The sequence below is a fragment of the Centroberyx gerrardi genome, chromosome 8, assembly GCF_048128805.1.
Source record: "Centroberyx gerrardi isolate f3 chromosome 8, fCenGer3.hap1.cur.20231027, whole genome shotgun sequence".
Taxonomy (NCBI): Eukaryota; Metazoa; Chordata; class Actinopteri; order Beryciformes; family Berycidae; genus Centroberyx; species Centroberyx gerrardi.
The window spans coordinates 16,185,007-16,209,263 of NC_136004.1; the positions used below are offsets into that span (position 1 = coordinate 16,185,007).

At 43.1% G+C, this 24,257-nt stretch overlaps 1 protein-coding gene across 1 annotated transcript; it reads right to left on the reverse strand.

Annotated features, from left to right (window-relative positions):
- Window positions 1-118: 118 nt before the first annotated feature.
- serinc5 (serine incorporator 5) lies at window positions 119-22,826 on the reverse strand. The gene is made up of 12 exons (XM_071899765.2): window positions 22,638-22,826; window positions 12,760-12,927; window positions 8,819-8,997; window positions 8,167-8,249; window positions 7,955-8,048; window positions 6,913-7,124; window positions 6,007-6,099; window positions 5,058-5,184; window positions 4,429-4,498; window positions 4,073-4,109; window positions 3,239-3,383; window positions 119-2,144 (listed from the first exon to the last, which is right to left on the reverse strand). The coding sequence occupies exons 1-12, from the start codon at window positions 22,662-22,664 to the stop codon at window positions 2,000-2,002; spliced, it is 1,380 nt and encodes a 459-aa protein (XP_071755866.1). The 5' UTR covers window positions 22,665-22,826; the 3' UTR covers window positions 119-1,999.
- Window positions 22,827-24,257: the final 1,431 nt, after the last annotated feature.

The following is a 24,257-nucleotide window of genomic DNA, read 5'->3' on the forward strand; positions in this document are numbered from 1 at the left end:
GCATTTGGCAAAAACCATTCTATTAATCCTTTTTAATTTCAATCTGAAGTGACAACAGATCACTGTATGGTATTCACCAGTATGAAGGAAAAGCAAAACAGCAGATACACACACCACAGGGTGTTCACATGGATGTTTTATTGAAAGAGTGTGGACAATGTGAACCAGTTGTACCCAATGAGACACAGACACCACACACACTCGTTCCACACCTCTGTGTTCCAGACATACTAAGTGGTCAAAAAGTGGTAAATTGTTACGGCAGTGTACAGCGTTCACTTACTTCCTGCCATACGACTTAAGATTTTCTAGTTTGATATCAAAGCTGCTGAGCACCATTTTATTTCTGCATTCATATGAGTCATCAAAACGCAGAAACATTTCCAAAAAAGAGTGGCTAGACAGAATTTGCAGGTACAAAAAGCATAATTCATACTAAAATTTTCACAAACCACACAAATGTAGCCAAAATGTACATATAAGTTATTATAAAACACGTTTATACGTTAGGAATACAATTAGACAACAGAAGAACATATTACTGATTTATTGTTGATGAGCGAGAAACATTAAGGAAAGCACTTACAGTTGACAATGTACAATATACTGTATTTCTATACAAAAAAACAAAACAAAACTTCTATTACACATCAGGCAATAAACAGCTGAAGACGTTTCTGTAAATTTTGGAGTCGGTCAGTAAACTCAACATCCAGTGTTGAATAACCAATACACACTCGTGCCCCGTGATTCCAACCCCCATCATTTACTGACCAGGGCAAAATGCCTCTATAACTTTGTACAGAAAACAGCTAAGTGTCTGTGTGTGCATGCAGATATGTGATGTTTTGGGTTATCTTTCTCTCTGTAGTAAATAATCTGAAAGAATCATTCCTTGTTTTCTGAGATCTACCTTTGGCAAACGTTTCTCAACTGTCTGACCGCAGCTCTTCCAGAGAGGCGACGCTCCTCTAACATTCCTGTTAGGTAAGGCAGGTTGATTTGGAGAGCATTTCCCTGTACAGCAACGGCTGAAACTGCTGTACAACTGACTGATTTCCCTAATAAAAGATGCAGCTCAAAAGGAGCACTGACACAAATGTGATCATGAACCTATCCTTCTGATCTAACTGGATGCTTCACGAGAACGGATGTCTAACACTGAAAAGAGCTTGATCCATTGCATAGAAAACTTCTACAAAAGGGCGCAATATAACAAGCAAAGACACATACAGCTGATATGTGAGCCTGAGAGATGGGTCTTTAAACAGAGGCAGGGGCAATTCTAGTTCAATTTACTCCACACTCCTTCACGAAGTGATTTCCGATTAACTGAAAAAACAGTGAGTGAAAATAAATACAATTTATTTTGTACCATCATCATCTAAATTGAAATAAATTTGCCCCAATCCTCTGGTACAATTGTATGGTCCAATGGAACAGAACTGAGATTCCAAACCCTTCCAGGCTGAAGGGCCAGGGGAGCATCCATGAAAAACTGACACACACAGGAAATACATGATGTAAAATACGCATGCAAGGCTGGAATTATCAATGAATCTATAGGGGCTGAACTCTCCTCGTGTTTCAATATCAACATGAAACATGTTGCTCCAGTCCGTTTACCAACTGTGCTCCCATGATTCTCTGTAATTCCAAGCCTGCAGGTAACATAATAAAAACTCCAGGAGTCAATGGTAGTAAAAAATAAGAGACAACACTTGCCTTCAAGGCATCAATACCTTAACATTGTAAAAAAAAACAAAAAAAACATGTAAAATAAACACTAGCATATAAACCAAAAGGCAACATAATGCTCCATGTAGAAAGTTGAGGGTAGTGTAGGGTTGTGTTTCAAGGTAAAGGGGGTGGTGGTCCCTTGGCTCAGCCTGAAAGCCCCTGCCTGGCCACATCCCTAGAATCAGATTACCCTGACCCTAGTCTAGTGGTGAGTGTGTGTGTGTGTGTGTGTGTGTGTGTGTGTTTAAGTGTGTGTGTCCTAGGCCTCAAAGCGCTTGGGGCAGACCATGGGAGCGACGAGGGTCCACATGTAGAGGATGAGACAGACCCAGCAGGAGGCCATCTTGATCCAGAACACCGACCAGCTCCCCTCCAACAGCTTCTCGATCTTATGGTCGTCATAGCTACAGTGGAAGAAGACCCAGTGAGACAAAATGGCTACAACCGAACGTAAACACACAGTAGAACTGATTTTCAATGGGTATGTTTACATCCACGGCAACTATGTGATCTTGACCTGATTAAGGCAATACTCTGTAACAAAGGTTGAGTAAACGCCTTAGTCTCACTATCTTAATCACAGTAAGGTCATAATCAGTGTAAAAATAACCTGGTTAGTACACCTGGATTTCTGCTCAATCTGATGATTTATTTGGCCATGTTAATGCCTTAGTCTGATTTAAAATATATATATATATGTATATATATATATATATATATATATATATATATATATATATATATATACATATATATATCAAATAATGATATTAATACGCTTTTTCTGTATAGCAGCTTTTCAAACAGAGTTTACAAAGCTTTACAGAGCAAAAAATGACACCACATAAAACAATCAATAATACATAAGAACACAGAATTAAGAATCTAGGAGATGTTACAGAAAGCAATTTTATAAAAATGGGTTTTAAACGGAGATTTAAAAGAATGAACAGATTTAGCTAGCCTTAGCTCCTCCGAGATCGCTTGGTCTCCTTTGGTCTTCTTTGGCTTATCCGGAGTTAAAAAGTCAGTAATGTAGTTAGGGGCTAAACCATGCTGTGATTAAAAGTAATCAGTAAAATCTTAAATTCGATTCTAAATCTAACAGGCAGGCAGTGCGGGTTGGCTAACACTGGGGTGATGTGCTCTCTACTTTTGACACCAGACAGAATAATACTGCTTTGGTTAAGTTGTTCTCCAGGTGCATCAATGTGATCTGACAAAATGTTTTTCATCTGATATCAAGATGACTGCAGGCTGGATCTCAGTGCATCACACCCTGCTGTGAGTCAACTAACCCAACTATCAAATAAATTCATGTAAACCCAGTTTATTGGGGGAAAACTGCACTACTCTCAACCATTTTAATAATAAAAAAAACGATCTCCTCAGTTTGATTATTCATAATAACTGAAGTATTGTAGGCATGTAAACATACCCACTGATGCTCAAACATGGGACCACAATCAGAAAGTACTTTACAGTGAGCGGCACTTACTGGAACCAGTTGGTGACGGTCATCATGACGTAGAGGGAGCCCAGGAAGAAGACAAAATGGAAGTAGGCGTAGCTGTAGATGGTTCCTTCTCTCTCATCATACAGCACGTTCTGGCCTGAACCGGTCTTCTCCTCATCATAGTCATCTGAAGGACAAACATTACATCACATATCGGGATGTTACACTGACACTCTTAATGTGCTAAAACGTATGAGATATTGGCTTCAGTTAAGGTTACTGATGTGAGACAGGCACAGCTGACTGAAATTTGAGAGGCAAGTGGTGAGGAAGCTTGATGTCATTTTGGACTGCCCTAGATATTTAGCTGTTGTATACTGAGGTAACGTCTGGTGTTGGACTGAAGTGTGTCCGTATGGTACAAGATGTGATGATTTTCTGATGGTTTTCACAGCGACTGACTGAATACGCATCGCCTGCCTTGGACCCAAAATGTCCTCATTTCCCAAAAGACGACACCGTTTTATTTCTCCAGCAGGGGGCAGTGTGAGCCTTCCCAGAATGCCTCTACCCCACTGGCCCAGCTCCACTATGCCAGCTCCACTATGCCATACTAACCTCCTAGTAACAGTGACATCATCTCTGTTTGCTGACCAATGCTTTCTCACCATCCTCACTCTGGCTGAGGAATAACAATGAGCATAGTCCCTGCATGTGCAAAAACTACAGCTGGGAAACATGAACATACATATGCAACGAATGGCCTGGAGATGGAGGCAGGGGGAGAAAGAGAGAGGAAAAAAAGAGGAGAATAAGATAGATGAGGAGGGGAAAAAAAGATGTGTTAGTGAAGAGGAATGATTTGAGTTTCCTCACCTGTGTCATCTCCAAAACAGAAACAGCAGCGAGCTCTCTGCAGGGTAAAAAAAGAGAGACAGGTTAGCGCTCTACTGGAATTCAACATTTGAAAAACACACACACACACACACACACACACACACACATACACTTATGTATGCCTAATCTGCTGTATTTCATAAGGACGGTTTAATTGGGAGTGCCTGGTTGGCGGGACTTCACAGTCCTGTCTGCTCTGCTTGACCAGTGTGTCTTTTTCTTTGACCCACACACTTACACTCACCTACTTGAGCTGAATGTATTTGTCTGTGTGTGTGTGTGTGTGTGTGTGTGTGTGTGTGTGTGTGTGTGTGTCTGTGTCTGTGTGCATTTACCTCAGTCTCAGGCTCACTGTTCCTACACACTCTCAGCGCAGCAGAGCTTCGCCTGGTGGTGGAGGTCAAGCTAGAGAGAGGGTGGGGAGGGAGAAATAGACATAGAGACACAGATAGAAAGAAAGCAGGAGGGAGGGAGGGAGGGAGGAAGAGAGAGAAACATTCTGTCAGAAGGTATTTTTCCAGTAATTTGCAGTTTCAGATGGCTGGAGAGTCTAACTCCCCCTTCTCCATGGAGAGACCACAAGAGACATGATGCCTCCACTTGATGGGAAACACATGTGGACAAACGCACAAAGCTATAGTTCTCGAATCACACGCCCTTAGCACAGCCACAGCCAATCACACGCAGCCTCTCCGGAGTGACAGCCAATCAAAACCGCCCTGTCTCTGTGGATACCGCCTGTCATACGTTATTGTACTTTTGTTACACATTGCCTGTAGCAGATCTGGTGTCCTGTCATGAGGGGGGGGAAATCATCACAGCCATTACCTAATCTCGCAATTCTGTAAGTTCATGGGGAGAGGGGTAGAGAAGAGAAGAGAAGAGACCCTGAACACATAAAGAGAATTTATGGTGTACATCCATCTGAGGTGTGTGTGTGTGTGTGTGTGTGTGTGTGTCTCACCAAGAATAAAGGACACAGCAAAACAGGATAACGGTTCCCACAGCTGTGACAATCTTCTTGTCGCTCTCTGTCCCGGAGTTGAAGGGAAACACACACACTGTTGTGTTCACCCCGTCCCTCTCCACCACTAGACAGAAAGAATGTGCAGAAAATGAGAGACGGATGGGGAAAAAGTGGAAGTAGAAGGAGGATTGTATAAGGAGGTTGGGAAGGAGGGAGGGGGAGATGGAGAGAAGGAATGACTTAAAAGCATAATAAGCTTAAAGTTAATCTATGTTAAGTGATAGCGTGTGACTAGCATTATGCAACGTAAGAAGGCTAACCTTTTAGTAATAAAAATATAGAGCGTTTTATTATATGGCGCCTGTAGATTCATAAATTTGAAAAATGAAATATCTGTAACTCAATATACCTATTACATCCACGGTTTATTTTTAGATCGATTTCAAGTGAGCAACCACATATTCATCCTCTGCATAGTGACTTTTAGTTGTACATAGTCTCCCATTGCCCACCACCAAAACATAGCTGCCAGACTTAGCCACATGCCTTTTAAAATGACTTACTATCTATCTTTAGTGCTTCTACATTCTCATTTTCTCATTTTTTATATAGCGTTTGCTCACGTGTTAGCATGGAACATACAATCTACCGGGGACATATGGATGATTTTGGTGTTTATGTTATCATCACTTATCGTAAATGGTCTGGATCGCCACCACAATAAGCAACCAATAATAAGGAAGCGCAAGGGTCAAAGACAGCGCAGAGACAGAAGATGTACAGATAAAAAACACTATGTCCCTAAAATGTTATGTATATTAGAAAAATGTTAATCAAAGAGACAGGAGCCAGGCAGAGCAAAGAGGTTAACAAACCCAACCCATGATCCAACAGTAAGTGAGTAAGACCTGTTGACCCGAGCAAACAGGCCTTTGTCCATACTCACTTTCTTTAGGCTTGCTGGAGAAGGCTGAGAAGGTGAGGTACATGACGTACACACTGATGACTCCTGGCTGCAGAAGGCCTGATGTGGGCTGCACTGCAGGGACACAGAGAGCAATACAGGTCTCAATGTAACTGGCTATACTGAGGGAGATATGCAAAAAATATATATATGTACAGAGGTTCAAAGTTATTGCATTATTATTGTGTGTGTGTGTCTGTGCGTGGTTGACAGTCAAGCCATGCTGTTTAGTATGGGGAGCAGGGGGGAAAATATAGCCAATAGTGCTACTCGTTCATTAGCTTTAATCAAGTTCATGTTCATTTTTTTATATAGTCCTTCATCACAAACATGTCTCAAAGGACTTGACAGAGAATGAGCCTACCTAGATCTAACTGATCAGCAATCAATCACAGAACAAAATGATGTGATACAGCGTGCAGCAAATAAAACACAAGGAAACAGAACAAAGCCACATGACATGTTGAAAAGACATGACAGGCCTACCTAACCTACATAACCTAGCCTAGAGTACCCGGCACCACCAACCTTCGACCCTTGGTGCATACAAGGAATAACTCCCAAGAAAACCTCATTAGGAAAAAGTGGAAGAAACCTTGGGCGGGCCGAGCCAAAGAGGGATCCCCCACTGGGACGGCTGAGCGTGTAATAGGTGCCAGGACACAACAATAAAGTGGACAGTAACATGGACAGTCACAATGAGATAAGAAAGCAGATGAGATCATGATGTTATGTTGTTTCAGGTTCGTTGCTACTGTGACAACTGAATTTCCCTCTGGGATGAATAAAAAGTACCTATCTGTCAATACCACTGAATGGAAATGCCTGCGTTTTCATGCGTGTTACACACAGTCACGTGTGTGTGTGTGTGTGTGTGTGCGTCCTCACGTTTCTGTATGCATGGGGAGATGGCCAGCAGGGAGACGATGAAGCAGAGGCTGCCGTTGATGCCCAGGAAGACCTTGTTGAGGAGACAGGCCTCAGGGTGGGTGTAGAAGAGACCCATGAAGACTACAGCTCCCACCGCCACACTGAACAGCACCAGAGTCACCAGGGCCAGAGCCGCGTACCACAGGCGGTTATACTTCACTCCAGAGCTCCTGAAGAGAGAGGGAGGAAAAAAAGAGTGAAAAAGGAAATAATGCATTAAAGACAGAAATACAGAGCAAGAGAAACAGTGAAAAAAGAGAAACAATCAAAGAGTGAAAGTAAAGGATGCAAATGAAAAAGTGGGGAAAAAACAAAAGCACAAGAAAAAGAAAGAAAAAAGATTCAAAGAAAGAGAGTGAAAGAGCAAAAGAAAGAGCAAAAGAAAGAAAGAAGAGTTATGTTAGCTGAGTTATTCCTGCACCCTGAGGCGAAGAGGAGACAGGTTTATGGCTGCTTGAAGTACTTCCACATCCGTTATACTTAGTCTGCAAACGGTTTTTTGTTTAAAGGTTTTAGTAAAAAAAAAAAAAACTAAGAAAAAAAAAAAGTCAAAATGAGTACATACAGTATGTGAATAGACACAAATACAGACTCAGAGGTTTAAGTTTCTTTAATTGGTAACCAAACCTATAAAAGTTTCTGAAACAATCCCTTCTGGAGTGTGTGTATGTGTGTGTGTGTGTGGGAAGGGGAAACTGAGTGCACACTCCTAAACCCTGTGCATCCTGTGCATCTGCACAGTGCTGGTCTGCTGCCAAGACTGCCCTCCCCCACCCCCAAAAACACACAACTACATCATTCCCTCTTTCCACCCTTTTCTCATCCAAATGACCCCACAGAGGGCCACATCCCACCCTCTCTGTCTCCGTCTCTCTATAACAAACAAAAAGCACTGTATTCTTCTGATTTACAGGTTTTCCATGCTTACATAAATAGGCCGGACCTTGAGTTTGTTACTGGGACTGTAGAAAGAAGAGCAGAGGGAAGGTGTTGTTCTCACCAATTTGTGTTCCACCTGTGGGCAAACTCCACCAGCAGCATGAGCTGGATCAGCAGGAAGAGGAACCCACCTCCGGCTCCTACGTAGCGCCACACTGTAGCGGCGAGCAGGAGAAGAGAGAGACAGGGAAATCATTTTAGAGACGGGAAGACCTGTGTTAAAAGGAGAAATCACAGCACTGCAGCCCTAGGGTGAGTCTCCTCTGTCCATACCGTCCAGAAAGGTTTCCTGTTCTGGGAGGAAGAAGCCTCCGGCGCAGCAGGCCACCAGCGCAAAGAACTTCAGCAACCAGAACCTGACGCACAAAACAGAGATAATGTAAGAGGCTGTAAACCACCAAAATAAAGGAAAACACAAATATACTGTAGTCACAGTGACTGACAGAACAACCTTAGTATGAATTCCCATTTGGTGTTTTCTTAATGGTGGTACCAAACACGTTAAGTGCCACTAGAATTTCCATAACAAATCCAAAAATATTCAATTGGGTTATGATCTGGTGGTCAAGATAGCCGTGGCTTATGGCTTATGTTGTTTTCATGCTCAGCAAATTATTCAGTAACCACTCATGTCATGTAGATTGGGGCAATGGATTGGGGTCCTTCATTATCGGAGAAAGGTCATTTTTTGTTGTCCAACTTGTCCTCTAAGAAGCTGCGCAGACCTAACCCATGCCAAGAAAAATCATAACCTGCTTGCTTTCAATGTACCTACGTTCACTCAAGTGTTTGACTTTATTTTGGCCTTTAGCTTTTCCTACACATACATGCACTGCAAGCTCAGACCACTCAGACCACCAAATGTGAATTGTTAAATGACTGACAGACAAGGAGGTAGACAGAAAGACAAACTAGGCCTTCTTACCCGTTATGTACGGCCGCCCTGCAGCCTGTGCTGTTGTTGACTCGTATGGTGAAGATACAGAAGAATAAGAAGAAGCAGGCCATGCCGAAGCACACCTTGTAGACGGCAGAGTAGCCAACCAGAGTCTTGCAGTTCTCCCCTGCATTCAGCGTCTCACAGAGGTTACCGTAGAAGGGGATCTGACGGACAAACACACACAGACACAAAATCCTTGGATGAAAACCACTGCTATGCTGAAAAAGATCACCTCTGTTCATGTTTGTCTAGTACGCAGCTTCAGAGAAAAGGCCCAATAGTGTCCATGCCGAGCGTCACGCCTCTAAAGGAGCAGAAAGAGGGAACAGGCAGCGACACCAACCCCTCTTTCTCTCCATGAAGACCTCTTTCATCCCTCGTTCTCTACGGGCTGTTAGAGGGGCCTTACAACCAACTGTCAGTGTACACAAACAAAGAGACAGATGAATAAATTAACTGCCTCCTTTCAGCAAGTCAGAGAGTTACGACAGGGAGAGAAAAGGGGAGAGCGCGCGAGCGAGAGAGAGAGCAAGAGAGAGGCAGAAAGATAGAGAGATAAAGATGGAGAGGATGAGCTTGAAATAAAGTTACACACTTTTTGTTTTGACCCACAGAGGGCCGCACAAACAAGAAGAGAGCAAAGTCTGAGTCAATTAAGTAGATCAGGACTTTGTTGTGACATTCAACAGGAAATTCAAAGTGCTTTCGCTTCAGTGGCAAGAGAAGAGACTGCCTCCGAGTTTGATATTCTCGGAATGGAAGTTGAAATGTCTCTTCCCTTCTCTGACGGCCCTGACTGTAGAGAAGTGGGTGGACGGTAGGGAGTAGGGACCAACAGATTGCATAAATACCGATATATTTGTGTGTGCATACATCCAAACCATCAGAAGTTATCTTAAAAAAAAGAGATTTCTGTCACATTTACTGTTTAAACGTCAAATATGAGAGATACTTTTTAAGCAGAAGTCCATTTTTGCCACAGCCACAGAAGAAAATCTTTACTTTGAGATAATACACGGTGAGTTGGCCTCCCTACTTATCGGCAGAGGATATCGGACTCAGGTTTATATGTCGGTCGGGCGCTAGCGGATAGAGTTGTCATGACTTCTGTGTGTCAGAGAGTTTCCAGAGCCAGATCAGTAGGTAGAGTAAAAGGCCCATTTTGGAGCTTTTGTCTCATGTTGAGGACCATATTAGCATGTCCATGGTGTTGTGATTAAGAGGGAAAGGGGCCGGCTGTTTCAGACTGCTGTAAATCTCGGGAGAAAAGACCAGCGCTCTCACACACACAATGGCTGCTCTCTTAGCTGGGACTTCCCACTGTGCTCTGCGTGTGACTGTGTGTGTGTGTGTGTGTGTGTGTATGTGTGTATCACTCAGCAGGCATTGCGTGGGGCTATCAGAGGCCATTTTGTGCCTGGATGGGCCTTTTACAGGACTCCACTCTCACAAGGAGGTGCACAGTAGGGAGTCGTTTCTCTACTGTACTGTAGACACTGGCAGAGGAAGAGAGAAGGCAAAGCAGTGGAGAGAGATTGATGGAAAAAAAATCACTCCGTTCTCAAATAGCGCTTTCAGTTGAGGAAGCTTGCGGGCACTGCCATAGTAACACAGTCAGCTGAATGTATTCTTCCCAGAAATGGAAATAAAAGACATCTCATTCTTTCCAATTGTCTTTGTCTTCCAGTGTATGATGATGTACATATGGCACCTTGGAACGGGAACAGTTCTCAAGCTTAGATATTCAGCAATCAATAGAAAGGCATGGACATATGAGAAAGAAGGCGACTACCCAGGACACCGTCCTCCCTGAAAGAAAAACATGTCAGCCACCGTGTGTCACACTGACTACAGCCTGACTCACACAGAGGGGCAGATTAAAGATGAGAGAATAGCTCTATTATAAAAACTACCCACCAGACAACAACATACCCACACAAGCCTTTAAATTAAAATGGAATTCCTCTTAAAAAACACCCACAGAAAGAGTCAATCTGATCATGATCCTGGACAATGCAAAGGCCTGGGTGGATCAAAGAAGCAGCAGGAAAAAAAAAATTTTCAACAATGAAAACTGGAAAGAGCCAAACAGAGAGCTGAAGGCGTCCTGCATATCTCCTCCCAACTCCAGAGGCTCAGCTGGGCGGTTCATGGCCAGGCTACCAGCCCAGATTACTGCCTTTCCACTGCATAGATACACATGCACCCTCCAGGGAAAAGAGGGGGGCCGCTAACTTGCTAGCATCATTCTTACATTTTTTTTAAATTCCATTTACAGCAGAGACATGGCTGACAACATGACAGGTGAAAAAAATAATACAAAATACATGGTTGGTTCAACACCCACCTAAAAATGCATGTTGGGGAATTTACATGTGCAGGGAGTGTGTAACTTGCTAACATCTTCTTTCTCTTTTCTTTCCTGTTTAGCTCCACCTCGATATGTGTATCTGTTGCACAGTACTCTAGCTTTCATTTCACTGTCTAAACAATACTCAGGCCTCACATTACGTGGTAACCACTGCAGAGTGAAGCAGGCAGAGGAAGTGGAGAGTTAGCAGAAGGCCAAACAGCGTAAAGGATCACAGTATTGAGGCTACTGTTGGCTAGGTTACTAGAGCTGAGCCCACCCTAACTCTTCTATTCAGTAAACTAGGCCATCCACAAAACAACCACAGCATTAAACATGTAAGACTGCAGGAAGTCACCAGCTATCCCGCTTACCATGCAATTACACACACGGGAAATCATGACTGCTAATCTTTGCTACTAGATCTTATAGTAACTATACAAAGCAAGAAGGGCACAGAAGGGTGTTCTCGTTCCTATGTGCTCCGCTTTCTCTTCTATCCCACCGAGGCAGTTATTTATTACAGGCTTTATAGAGCAGAGAGTTCCCAAATCACTGCACTCACTCCGTTGTCTCTCTCTCTGTTGTGGGCCACAGAGGAAGGCGTTTAAGTCAATTTCTATGCTGTCATTTCCTCCCTACCTTTTTACTAGAACTTTTATTTTACCACATCAATTGACTTATAAAGTTAAGTTATAAATCTTCCTTAATGGTGACTTCATTAAAAATGTCAGAGGATTCTATTAAGGTGTAGTATGCTCAAGTCAGAAAAGAGGGGTAGCCAACTAGTTTTTCCTGTTTTAGGCTCCTAAAGTGTGTGCATTAACTGTTTGTGTATGCACTGCATTGCCATATGTGTGTATATATACTGTATGTGAGAAAGAGAGAGAGAGAGAGCAAAAGACAGAGTGAGAGAGCTCTATTTCAAAATGCTATCCATTTTGTTAAAAAAAAAAAAAAAAAAAAATCCTCATGTTCACCATTCAATATCTCAAAAATATAGAGGATCCAGTCTGTAGAAGTATTATCATTTTGTAAACCAAGGGCTTAAGTTACTGTCGTGAAAGTTTTCTGTAATAAAGAGACTTGGAGAAGAGAAGTTGTCTTTCTGTCGTCTTTATTGCTTGCAAGCAGGCACAATGTTCACACCAGAACTGTGAGAGGCAAAGAGCGAAATAATGTGTTTTGCTTCTTATAATCATGTAGTGGACACAGCACATTCTTGTACTTGAAACATTCTGCTTAGGGTGCATCTGTGCATAACAAAGATAAACGGGCTAGAACCGGTTACGACTGGATGAAATCACAATGTCATAAGAGTACATAACAGATATTAAAGTATAGTATAATTTCCACTACAGTTACCAACTGTCCAAACCAAGTCATAATTTGTTTTAATGTTGTGTTATCAATAATTTTGTAAGTGAGTAAGAAGAGTAAGTGTTTTCTTTTTTTCCCCAAATGTCAATTCGGAACAAACCTCTTCATATGTACATGCTACTTTGTGTGAGTGTGTGTGTGTGTGTGTGTGTGAAGGGGAGGGGTGTTACATTATTGTGTGTCTACATGCACTTACATGTAGTTTCATCTCCTCCTCGACAGTGGGGGACATCATGATGACACAGATGATGGTGACCAGCAGGAAGTAGAGGGCGTACATGATGCGGGTCCCTGTGGACTGTTTGATCTTGGGACAGCAGCCACAGCAGCACGAGCAGGCCGCCGAGCCGCAGCAGCACGCCAGCTACAGACAGAGGAGATGGAGAACACATTACCGAATCAGTTTCACATTTGTCGACATGCATCATTATAAGCTATCCGATATGGATAAATTCAAGGGGGGCATGGGTCCAGGGACGCTGCTCTGAGGCTGAGCCTGCACTCTGACCTTCCTGGCAAGCCAAAAGAGACTTTCCCGAGGTCAGCGAAGTATCACATTAAGACAGCAACAGCGAATTTGGTTACAGTCAGAGAAACATTTCACAATATGCAATAAAACAGTCTCAGAACAGTGAAAGGAAGAATAGGAGAGAGACCAAGAGCGGCTGAGAAAAGGAGAGGAAGAAGAAACACTGGCATGGTCCTAAAACAATTGCTATTCCAGGTCTGAGCCATTGCAATGGGAGACAGCAATACAATGGAAAGTTTGCAACTCAAAACTATGGCAACTTATTGGACAGGGAACATCTTGCAGTAGAATAGGCCTGCCTGTCTGTTACTTTGCTCATTCATGGTTTCTATCATGAGGACTAGATCCCCCCCCTCACCCTCCTTCATCCTACATAGTGGCAGCTCTCAGTCACTGTAGACAGTGAAGCCTCTCTGCAGTCCATGCACAGACACACAGACACACACACTCACACACAGAGGCCTGCTCTGTTTCTTCTGACAGGCCCTCATATAAGAGGACCAGTCTCAGGCCCTGTGTTCTATTTCAGAAGGACGAGGCTGGATAATTACACAGCGTAGCGTCTCTCTCTGTAGCCGCCCCACCCTGCTGCTGGTGTAAGCCTCCGACCCCGTGAGCATGAGGAACACACGTGGCTGTGGTGAGAGGTGACTCCCCGCTGTTGGCTGGAGTTGAGGTTCGGTTATGTTGTTAGGGCCGCGTTGGCTCCCCTTTACTGGAGGACTTCTATCATCTTTCTTTATCTTTGCTCCCCTTGCCTGATATGACACAGGCTTTACTGCCGATAAGTACTAAGCAAACAGTGTTAATGTAGGCTACATGCCCAGGCTAGTCTGACCATAGCTTTGCATCTGTTTGAGCTAGTGGCAAAACCAGTCTGTGGCTCCTGTCTGAGTGAACACAAAGTTGTGCTTTTAAGAAATCACATCATTGTACACTACCAGTCAAAAGTTTGGACGCGCCTGATTGAATGTACTATGTTTTTCATGATCTTAAAGCCATTTTGATTATGCTTAAATGCTTGAAATTTGTTTCTTAGACAAATATAAATAGTGAAGTTGATGCCTATGTATGAATTTCTTTCCAAAGCCTTTGCCTTTCCGTCAAGGCAAAGGGCGGCTACTTTAAATAATCTAAAATATGAGATAGTTTTGATTTGTTTAACACTTTTTTGGTCACTGCATAATTCCATTTGTGTTATTTCATAGTTTTGATGTCTTCACTATTAATCTAAAATGTGGAAAATAGTAAAAACGTATGACTCGTAGTTTATGTCCATACTTGGCCTGAAAATGGTTGTTACGTGTCTCCTGTGACTGAATTTATTTAAATCTGTGTCTGCAATACTTTTTTCCACTGTCCTCCATCTCTTTACACTGCTTACATGCGTCTTGTGGCTGGATTGCACCCAAACAACGTAGAATACCAATCCCAATTCGAGCCTGACCACGTCCATATTGAAGATCTGATGGCAATGTGTGCAAATTAAAATTTTTGTTTGTCCAGACCTGTCACTTAATGTGTCCTGCGTGATCAGATTACAGAATTCGCATTTAAATGACAAGTGTAACCTTGGCCTCTGTCTGTTTTTCTGCGTGTGTGTCCTAAGCCAGGGTGTGTAATCTGGTCAGGGTGTGCTGATGCAGTAAAGCCAGTGTGTGACATGGTCTGATGTGTTGTGTTCCGCTCCAGATGCCAGTAATCTGCGGTATGCTGCAGACTCGTGGATCCACACAGGCACATGGTCAGGATCGGGCTACTTCTCTGGCCACAAGGCCTGCTCTCTCTGCCTCTGCCTCGCTTCTCCCTCTGACCAGGGCTTTCCCCGACGGTTCAATTTTTCAGTGAGATGACATAATGCAAAGAATTTCAGATATTCATTATATTTTAGCATCTTTTCCGTTCATCAGACTTCTCAATGTACTTCAAAAGTGCCTCTTCCTTGCCTAGAGCTCTCAAATGGATTCTAATAGCTTTGTCTTTCTGGTGTGAGCTATGTGGTGCGGTCTTCGATAGTTCTCTAAACCCACTCCCGTGTGAAACCAAACCCACTAATGTTGTTCACCACCCAAGTCTCTCTAAGAGCTGGGGAAAAACCTGCTGTGTCTCTCACTCTTGTTCAAGAGCATACTATAAACCAGTAGATTCATTATCTAGGCTGTGTGAGCTACTAAATTATTAACATTGAGTGAAACCATTGCAATTACCGATTTAATCCTTTGTCCTACTCTAACTATTTGTTTCCACTGGCTGTGGCTGACAGGGATTTTTCTGCAAGTTCCTAGGAGGTTTGAACAAAGGAAAAAATTCTAATCAGCAGATTTGAGATGGTGACTCAATCTTATTGGTTGTGAAAAAAACACCCCCAAGACACACATCCAACTGCAAATGAGCACAGGTAAGTTTAAGTGTAAAAATAGCAACACAGTCAGACATTACTCATGATTGACATGAGCGCTGTAAAAAACAACTTGACTGAAAGAACGTGGCACTATGGTTTCTATGGCTGCATCAGTGGGAGAGTAACCTACATAGCAAAACCTCAGTTATATTCAAAGCATTCATGTGGCTGTTAGCTGCAGCTTAACAGTGGTGGGAATTAGATAAAGACCACAATGAATAATGACAGCACAACTGCACTTTTTGCCACTTTATATCATCATCAGGACCATTTCAATTTTGGCAATATTTATCCTATGATTATTACTTGTGGAAATCAAAAATTAAAAATGCTACATGATTATACAGGTTTAATTGTGCAGCCTCAGTCTCATATGACGCTGTGTAATCCTCAGTGATCAGCCCGTAGTTTCTGGGCTTGAGGGGCTGGAGGTTGGGTTTCAGACCAGGTCTCCATCTGACTACACACAGCTTAACAGGATAAGCCTTCGCCTTTGTCTCCTCTGCACCCTCAACCCTTATTCAATGGGCTATTAATTAACCACAACAGATTGAAAGTAAGCGGGGGAAAAACGGGACGATTTAAACTGTGAGGGTGTTTAGATTTCATTAGTTAGGGGGTGTTTCACCAGTGGACTGCACACAGTGAGGGGGCCAACAGCGAACTCTATAGCGCTGATGGAGGGAGGGGGGCTAGCAGAGGGGAATGCCTAGTGAGGAATTCCACCACACACAGAGACAAAAGGGGTATCCATGGTAACGCACACTGACCCTGCCCACTTCATGTCCCATCCACCCCCCTCCTCACCCGCCCGTGGCCCGCCTGCCTGCCCCACCAGCGTGTCGACAGGTGGTCGGCCTGTCTGCACTGTACACCCCTACTTCAATATCACAGCACCCCCCACTAGCTTGTTAAATCGCCCTAACCGTCTCCCAAATATCATTCTATAGCATAGCAACAGCATTTTATCTACTTGGTAAGTAAGCCTCGGTCTAGCTTTACCATTTGGCCTACTAAAAATAAGCCAGGACTCCCCCCAGCCCCCACTCCAGGCATCGTACATCGTGACGGTGGGACTCTTGAGGGACAAAGAAACTTCTCTTCCTCTCTCAGCCTCAAGCTCCGTTTCACGCTCTTCATCTCACTTCCGCCATCCTCCCCCACTCTGTTACTCGCAGGCTTATTGTTGTCATCTCTTGTTGTTTTTTTCCCCCTCTTCCTTTCTTCCTTTCACCCCTTCTTTGTTACCTTCGGTTGCCCTTTACCCTCCATCTCTCTCTCTCCACAGCTCTACTATCTTCCAGCTGTTCTAGGGGTCAGGGTGAAAGACGATATTGCTCTCTCCTCACACACATAAATACCAGAACACACACACACACACACACACACACACAGGCCTAACCATTAGTTAGACAGGATGGACAGGACACCATAGCGGGAAGACCTTCAGGAAATGAACCCAAATGCCATTCAAAATGAAACGAGTGCTTACAAAAGACAGAATTTGCCTGGATGACCTTGGCCAGTTCAGCAGGTTGTGATGAGAGACCTACAGCTGGTCCCAGATCAGCAAATGTGACACAGCCCTCTATGTAGACCATCGTTAAAACCACATCTGTGATTAGAATATGGGTTGTTATTAGGAGCCTTGATGATAACAACCATGTTGTTTCTCTCTTTTTTCCCTCCCCCATTCTCTTCTGCTTTTTTAGCCTGAAACAACCGGCAGTGGGCCTGATGAAAGAACTCCAGTATTAAACAAACAGGAAACCATCAGGGCAGCCTAAATCAAACACACAGGGGCAAACTCTGGTACACATAGCCATGCAGACACAGATGCTTGTGCAATACATAGGCCTATCGCAGAAATAGGTCACTGACTACATCACAGCAAGCGCAGTGCTGGAGAATCAGGAGGGGGAAGACAGACACAGAGCCAGCTATGTGTTTACTTTCTAGAACAACAAGACAACCAGCCATGCAGATGTCCTAACACCACAGGTTGAACAGTGAGGGCATGGTCATTTGACACAATGTAGAGGGGAATACCAAAAGAATAGCCTTAAGAATTTAACTATTACACACAGGCCATTTTGATAGCAGTATTTGGCAGTAGGCTACTCTGACTATTTGTTTCCACTGGCCGTGGCTGACAGGGATTTTTCTGCAAGTTCCTAGGAGGTTTGAACAAAGGAAAAAATTCTAATCAGCAGATTTGAGATGGCGACTCAATCTTATTGGTTGTGAAAAAAACACCCCCAAGACACACATCCAACTGCAAATGAACACAGGTAAGTTTAAGTGTAAAAATAGCAACACAGTCAGACATTACTCATGATTGACATGAGCGCTGTAAAAAACAACTTGACTGAAAGAACGTGGCACTATGGTGTCTATGGCTGCATCAGTGGGAGAGTAACCTACATAGCAAAACCTCAGTTATCTTCAAAGCATTCATGTGGCTGTTAGCTGCAGCTTAACAGTGGTGGGCATTAGATAAAGACCACAATGAATAATGACAGGCCAACGATTAAGCGGACACACCATAGAGATATAACACTAGAGGGGACATGTCAGAGAATTCCTATTCTGGAATGGAACCATATGGCAGCCATCTTACCTGGGTACACTTCTCAGCTGACTGTAATTGGAATCAATGGTGATAGTGCCTTATGCTGCCATAATATTTTTTTATTGAGACATCACTACTACTTTTTATTTAGCTCACTGTATACAAGACAACTGTGACTGTCTAAAATGGTACCAAACATGAGCATTTTTTGTAGTTTGTAGATAAAAATAGCTAAACTATGTTAAGTAATTATGTCTTAAATCATAAAGATTATCTTCTGGAAGTATTTTAATGGTGCATTTACTTTACAGAAACTATGAATCCTTTTTTCAAGAAGACTTTATAATTCTCAGATTTCTTTGGTACTCTTTGGTACTGAGTAGTTGTATTAAGAGTATATATGAAAATCTGCTTATTTTTAATGTAAAACCCCCAAATGATCTGTTGTTGTAGCAACAGACAGATGTTGGCAGCAATTAAATATCACCATCACTGAAACACACCTAACAATACACCCAGATAATATACGATAAAAGGCAAATGTAATGCCATTAAGTGGTTAGTGTGACAGCTTTAAGCCAATTTAAGCAGGTAATAATGGACATAAGCCCTCACATCTTTTTTTTTTACTTTATTGGCATGGCATCTTAGCCTACAATTAAGATTACAATCCATAAAGAAATAATTTATATAGATGCCATCATGTAAACAAGTAGGCTACTACAGTAAAAACAAACATCTCTACACTTGAATCAACTTCCAAAGAGAGTTCCAAAACAAAAACAGCCAAACAATCACACTGTGAATAGAAAGACCTATACACCATTATTTGTTGCAAATCAATCAGCTGTAGTTAAGATTTGCACTAAATTATGGTGTAAATATAGGTCTTTTTGGAACTCTGAAGAACTGGTCCCCACTGACTTCAGTTGTTTTGGAGAAGGCTGCTATGGAGTTGTGCTGGCAACCTCCCTGTGTGTTATATGGACAAACTTCACCTGTGTTTCAACTGGCATGAGGATGAGTAGATGATGACAGAATTTTCATTTTTGGGCGAACTATTCCTTTAAGTTGTGTCAGTTAAATTTAGCATATAAAACAGCCTCTATCTTCTACTCTACTGACGTGTGGAAGGTGATGCCAGCTTCTCTGGTCTCTTTGGTCCTTTTAGTGCAGCAGTTTGGTCCAGATCAGGACAACAGTGGTTGCTTCCCATAGACAGCTGTTGTAGTTACAGGTAAACTGGACCCAGGTAAGATGGCGGACGATTATCCCACGCTTAATGACATCATGTCCCCTCTAGTATTATATCTCTATGGGACACACCCTCTCATCTCAAATTACAACAATGCTTTTGTGGAATGGAGTGAAGAGAGAGAGACAGAGGGAAAGAGTGAAGAAAGAGGGAAAGGCAAAACGAAGAAACTCACAAAGACAATGAGATACATGGCAGGATCGAACACACACACACACACACACACACACACATAACACACAAGGTTCCTCTCTACAGGAGCTAGGTTGGCTCAGGCTCCAGACCTAGACCTACTCCATTTCCCTTTATGTTGTGACTGACAGCTCCACTATTGTCTATATAGCTAGGCAGCTGTATACACACAGCAAAAATGTATCACTGCTCTGTTTCCCATACACACTCAGAGGTCTTTGCTTCACTCCTGGCAAATATAGCCCCTAGCTACAACCAACAACAAGTCAAACGACTAGGAAAGAAAAAGACAAAGAGGAACAAAAAGTGAGGGACAGTGACGAGCAGAGAAACGCAGGGTAGAAATGAAGCAACCCCTGTCCACATGCAGACAAAGGAGTCTGTAACAAAAATAACCTAAGGAAACAGATCGAGCGAAGAACGGGAAGAGAGTCAGAACACAAGGCCGTATCAGATCAGCAGCAGGTACAGGCTAATCTGAGATCATGCTGTGTTTACCCAAAGGCCCATTTCACTTCTTAAAGTGTGTTGTTTAGTTGTGTGAGGCCTCAATTATGCAAAGCACACAATATCACGTTATGTCTAGCCATGGGCTCACTGTCTGTCAACTGATTCAAATGGCACCATGCACCATGTAAGCTGGCATTTCACACGGTTACATCAGCAACCTCCACCCTTGCATCAAAAAACCATTACAGAGACGGGACAGGAGAAGGAGAGGGAGAGGGAGAGTGAGGGAGACAAATTATCTACTCCCATGTGACAGGGAGACGAGAGGGATGTATGACAGCCAACGTCCCCGTGGGAAAACAAACTCCTGCTGCTGCTGACCAAAGCAACATTCCTGAGGGGAAGCTGAAAAATAACAGACATGTCTCATATGGACACAGTTGGCCTGTAGCCTAATTCTTACTGTACAACTGACCCATACCACCCCCACCACCCAGGGATCTGTTAGAGGGGTTTAGAGAGGATAGTGCTGGCCTAAATATTCACTCAGGCTATAGTTTTACAAATCAAGTGACTTTACAGCTCTCCAGCACCTGTTTCAGGACCATCTGTTCCACTGGGAGATAGCACCCCTCCAGTATGCAGCCTGACCTGGGCCATTAGCGGCCAAACCTCCGTTTGATGATAACAGCTCTGTGTGTGTGTGTGTGTGTGTGTGTGTTGCTGGGCTGCAGGTGAACAGTGTGCAATAGCAGCTTGCATGCCATTCTCTCTCTTCTTCACAGATGCACTCCAGACAACAATCCTCAACTCTTGCCCTGTTCTTCTCGGTCAAATGATAATAATGTATCAGTAGGCCAACTTTCTTTTTGCTTGCCCAATCCATGGAGGCCAGAGTGCAGAGTCAGGCACAGAACAACACAAAACAGAGCTCAGTGTGTCTTGCTCAAGGACACTTCATCGAGGCGGATTGCTTGCTGAAGGACAGTCTCTATAACTGCTTAGTCCTCCTGAATCCTTTATCCTGCCAAAGTTGCCTCTGCCATAGCCGGGCTGCACACTGACACCCACATGGTTTCTGTTCTGTCCCACACTCACAGCCAACACTCGCAGTGCTTTGGACAAAACTCAACAGTGGGCTAAAGCCGACCCCCTATCCTATCCCGACATGGCCCGCATCCCCGATCCCACAGAGAAATTACGAGTGAGCTGCTCCCACACCACGCCTGCTTCTCTCTCTCCAAATCTAATCCAAACAACACCCACCCTCCCCCAATTTCCACTTCCGAGCCAAAGAGGAAATTAACAGACCACACATCAACCACGGGGACACTCTAAAACACAAGAGGGGCACACGCACATGGATGCACACAAAAAAAATTAAATAGAAGTTCACACATACACATGTAGATAAAGCTAAATGGGGGGGTCTGTGGCAGGGATTAGCACATGACCAGCTGCAGGAAGACAATGTTGATTTAAACTGTTTGGCCTTCATTTTCTCCTAATCCTTCCCCCCTTTTCTCAGTCATTCCCTCTCATTTAATGGGGTGGGATGTGAGCCTTCCTGGATGAGGGATGTGTCCTTCTAATTAAATTCCTGACCAGACCAACTCAGTGGTGGTGACCCTGTTGGGTGAAAAAATAAAAGACATCGGCCTCTAAAGAAAACCCTCTCTAACTCTACAAATGGACCACTAGCTGTCTGCCTTCTGCAAGTAATTACATCACTTCAAAATGTTACTTATGGTGTCCTCCTACAATGCAAAAATGTAATAAGAGTCCTGTCCCTAACATAAAAATCACTATAATTCCTATAGGGATTTATAGTGTTTGTGGTACTTACTGCTGAGTTTATAACGTTAGTGACATTACCGTACGCTATGGTATTTTTCTTCTTCGTTATCACTGTAATCAGGACTAACAGTCTAGCCATGATACTACTTGAGTCACAGATATTATCTGTGAAAAGTACAGTATCTCGTACAGTTTCCTTTATTAACTTACATGATTACAGCTCGCCAGGGGTTTTAGAGGACTAGCTAGGAATCGGACTGGGTTTAGTTGAAGTTTTTGAGGCAGACAGTCAGTGGCTGAAAAGCAACTGTGCTCGGCAGACAAAAACAATGAAACCACAAAGAAATCTGTGAGATTCCTCTGTGTCGCTCCCTCAGCTGGTTATACCGACCAGCCCAAGGTCTTTTCTGCACAAGACACGTTTCTAACAAGCACTGTCAACCTATATTGCTTCACTGTTTCCAAACATCTGTGACAATCTGTAATGTAGCTAGCTGCCAGTCGCACAGATCACGATGTTACTTTTGATGGCAGGTGAGACTGGCTATTCGCTGCTGGGCTGATGTTTTGGCATCGGTTAGCTAGTTGCTCTGCCCTGGCTCTCTGCCTCCCAACCGCCAGAGTGAAGTTATTAAGTCGACTCGGCAAATTAATTAACGTCTTTCATAATGAATTAAAATAGCTGACAGGGGGCCTGGGAATCACCAGGTTAGCTAACAAACACTCGTCGTATTGCACTGATAGCAGCGGTAAACAAAGATTGAAACAACAGTCGAGACTCGACCTAGCATGGTAACATTTTATCCGTGCGTTGGCAATCGTCGACCGTTCAACAAAACAATAGTATTGTAGTAAGTCTAGGAAGTCTTCCTCCTCACCTGCGAGATGCAACACGGAGTACACATTTTCTTGTGTTACGGACGGGGACAAAAAAATCCGTTTCAGGGGAAGATGAGCTTGCTGCTTTTCCTAGTCGCTTTCTTCTTCCACATGAAATTTCCACACAGGGACCGACGCGCGTATCCTCCTCAAACTGCTCCGTCCTCCCTGTCCGCCACCGCTGTCTTTCCACTCCCCCTCCTCCTCCTCTCTTCCTCCTCCTCTCTTCCTCAGTCTCTCCTCCCACTGGACATCACCGACAGAAAGCCAATGAAACAACAAAGCTACACTATCTGTAGGCTACCCCGGCTCCTCGGAAAGCACCAATAAGTTGCTGAAACAAAATAAATAATTATGTATGACAGTCTGTTTCTATCTCTTTGTGTCACACTCTCAGATTACACATATTCTCCATTCATTATAGATCAAAGCCTCTGACAAACCAGATGGCACAACAATGAAGACGAAGGGCCTAGTGTGTGAGGAAGGGATAGGCCCAGTGAACTACAAGAGGCTTTTAGGTCTAAAAATTGCCATTCCCTTATGAAAAATAATATCATCCTGTAATGAATTTTAGAGTGATACTATAGAAATACAGAAAAATTATAAGTCCCTACAGGAATATTAAAGTGATACCACAGAAGATAAAAATACCATAAGGTCATACACTCGCAAATGAGTACCATAAACACACTGTAAGACCTTATAGGAATATTATGGGGATATTACAGTGATTTACATATCTTATCAGCTGTTTCCACTAAAAGAGTTTTCTGCACTGAGAACGATTCAGCAATGAATCCTTGGCATTATTCACACATGTTCTTATTCATCCAACCACAATGTTTCACACAGGCGGCTCCAGTTGATTCAGATGTATGAGCAAGTGTCACTTTCTCCCACAAAGCCCGTGCTCGTGCTTTGTAACAGTATGTGGGCAACTATGCAGTGTCGAACAATGGCTTTCCTAGCCAGTGAAATGGCCTTTATATCAGCCTGAGCTGATAAGGCTCCCACTGTAGCTTTCTATGTCTGTGCTGCTGTTTGCCAAACCTGTCATCTGACCCAGTCCCCCAAGACACACACACACACACACACACACACACAGTAGTCATCCGCAGCTGCTACACAGTCATTGTGTCCCCTCTCAGTGCTGTATTGTGGTCCTTATCTATAAATAGGCATGAATCACTCAGGACAGCCTGATTCTGAACTCAAGGAGGCCGTGACCTCAACTCTGTGACCCCTTCCTTCTGCCCAGATACAGGCCTTCAAAAGAGTTGTCAGATGGCTGTACCAATTATTTATGTCTGTGATTATTTCTCAACAGCAACTCTAATACTCTAAGGTAGGGCTGAATGATATGTCGTATAATATCGATATTGTGATATGAGACTAGATATCGTCTGGGATTTTGATTAAAGTAATATTGTGAAATAACTTAAATGTCACTTCTTCCTGCATTACAGTAAAGTGCTACAATTTTCTGAACTTATTAGCCTGTTCAGGCTGAGTAAAATGAACAATGATATATGATGATCATATCCATATTACTATTACTGATTACACACGATCATAACTAATTTTCAAATTTTTCTTGTGTGTAAATATCTTATGAA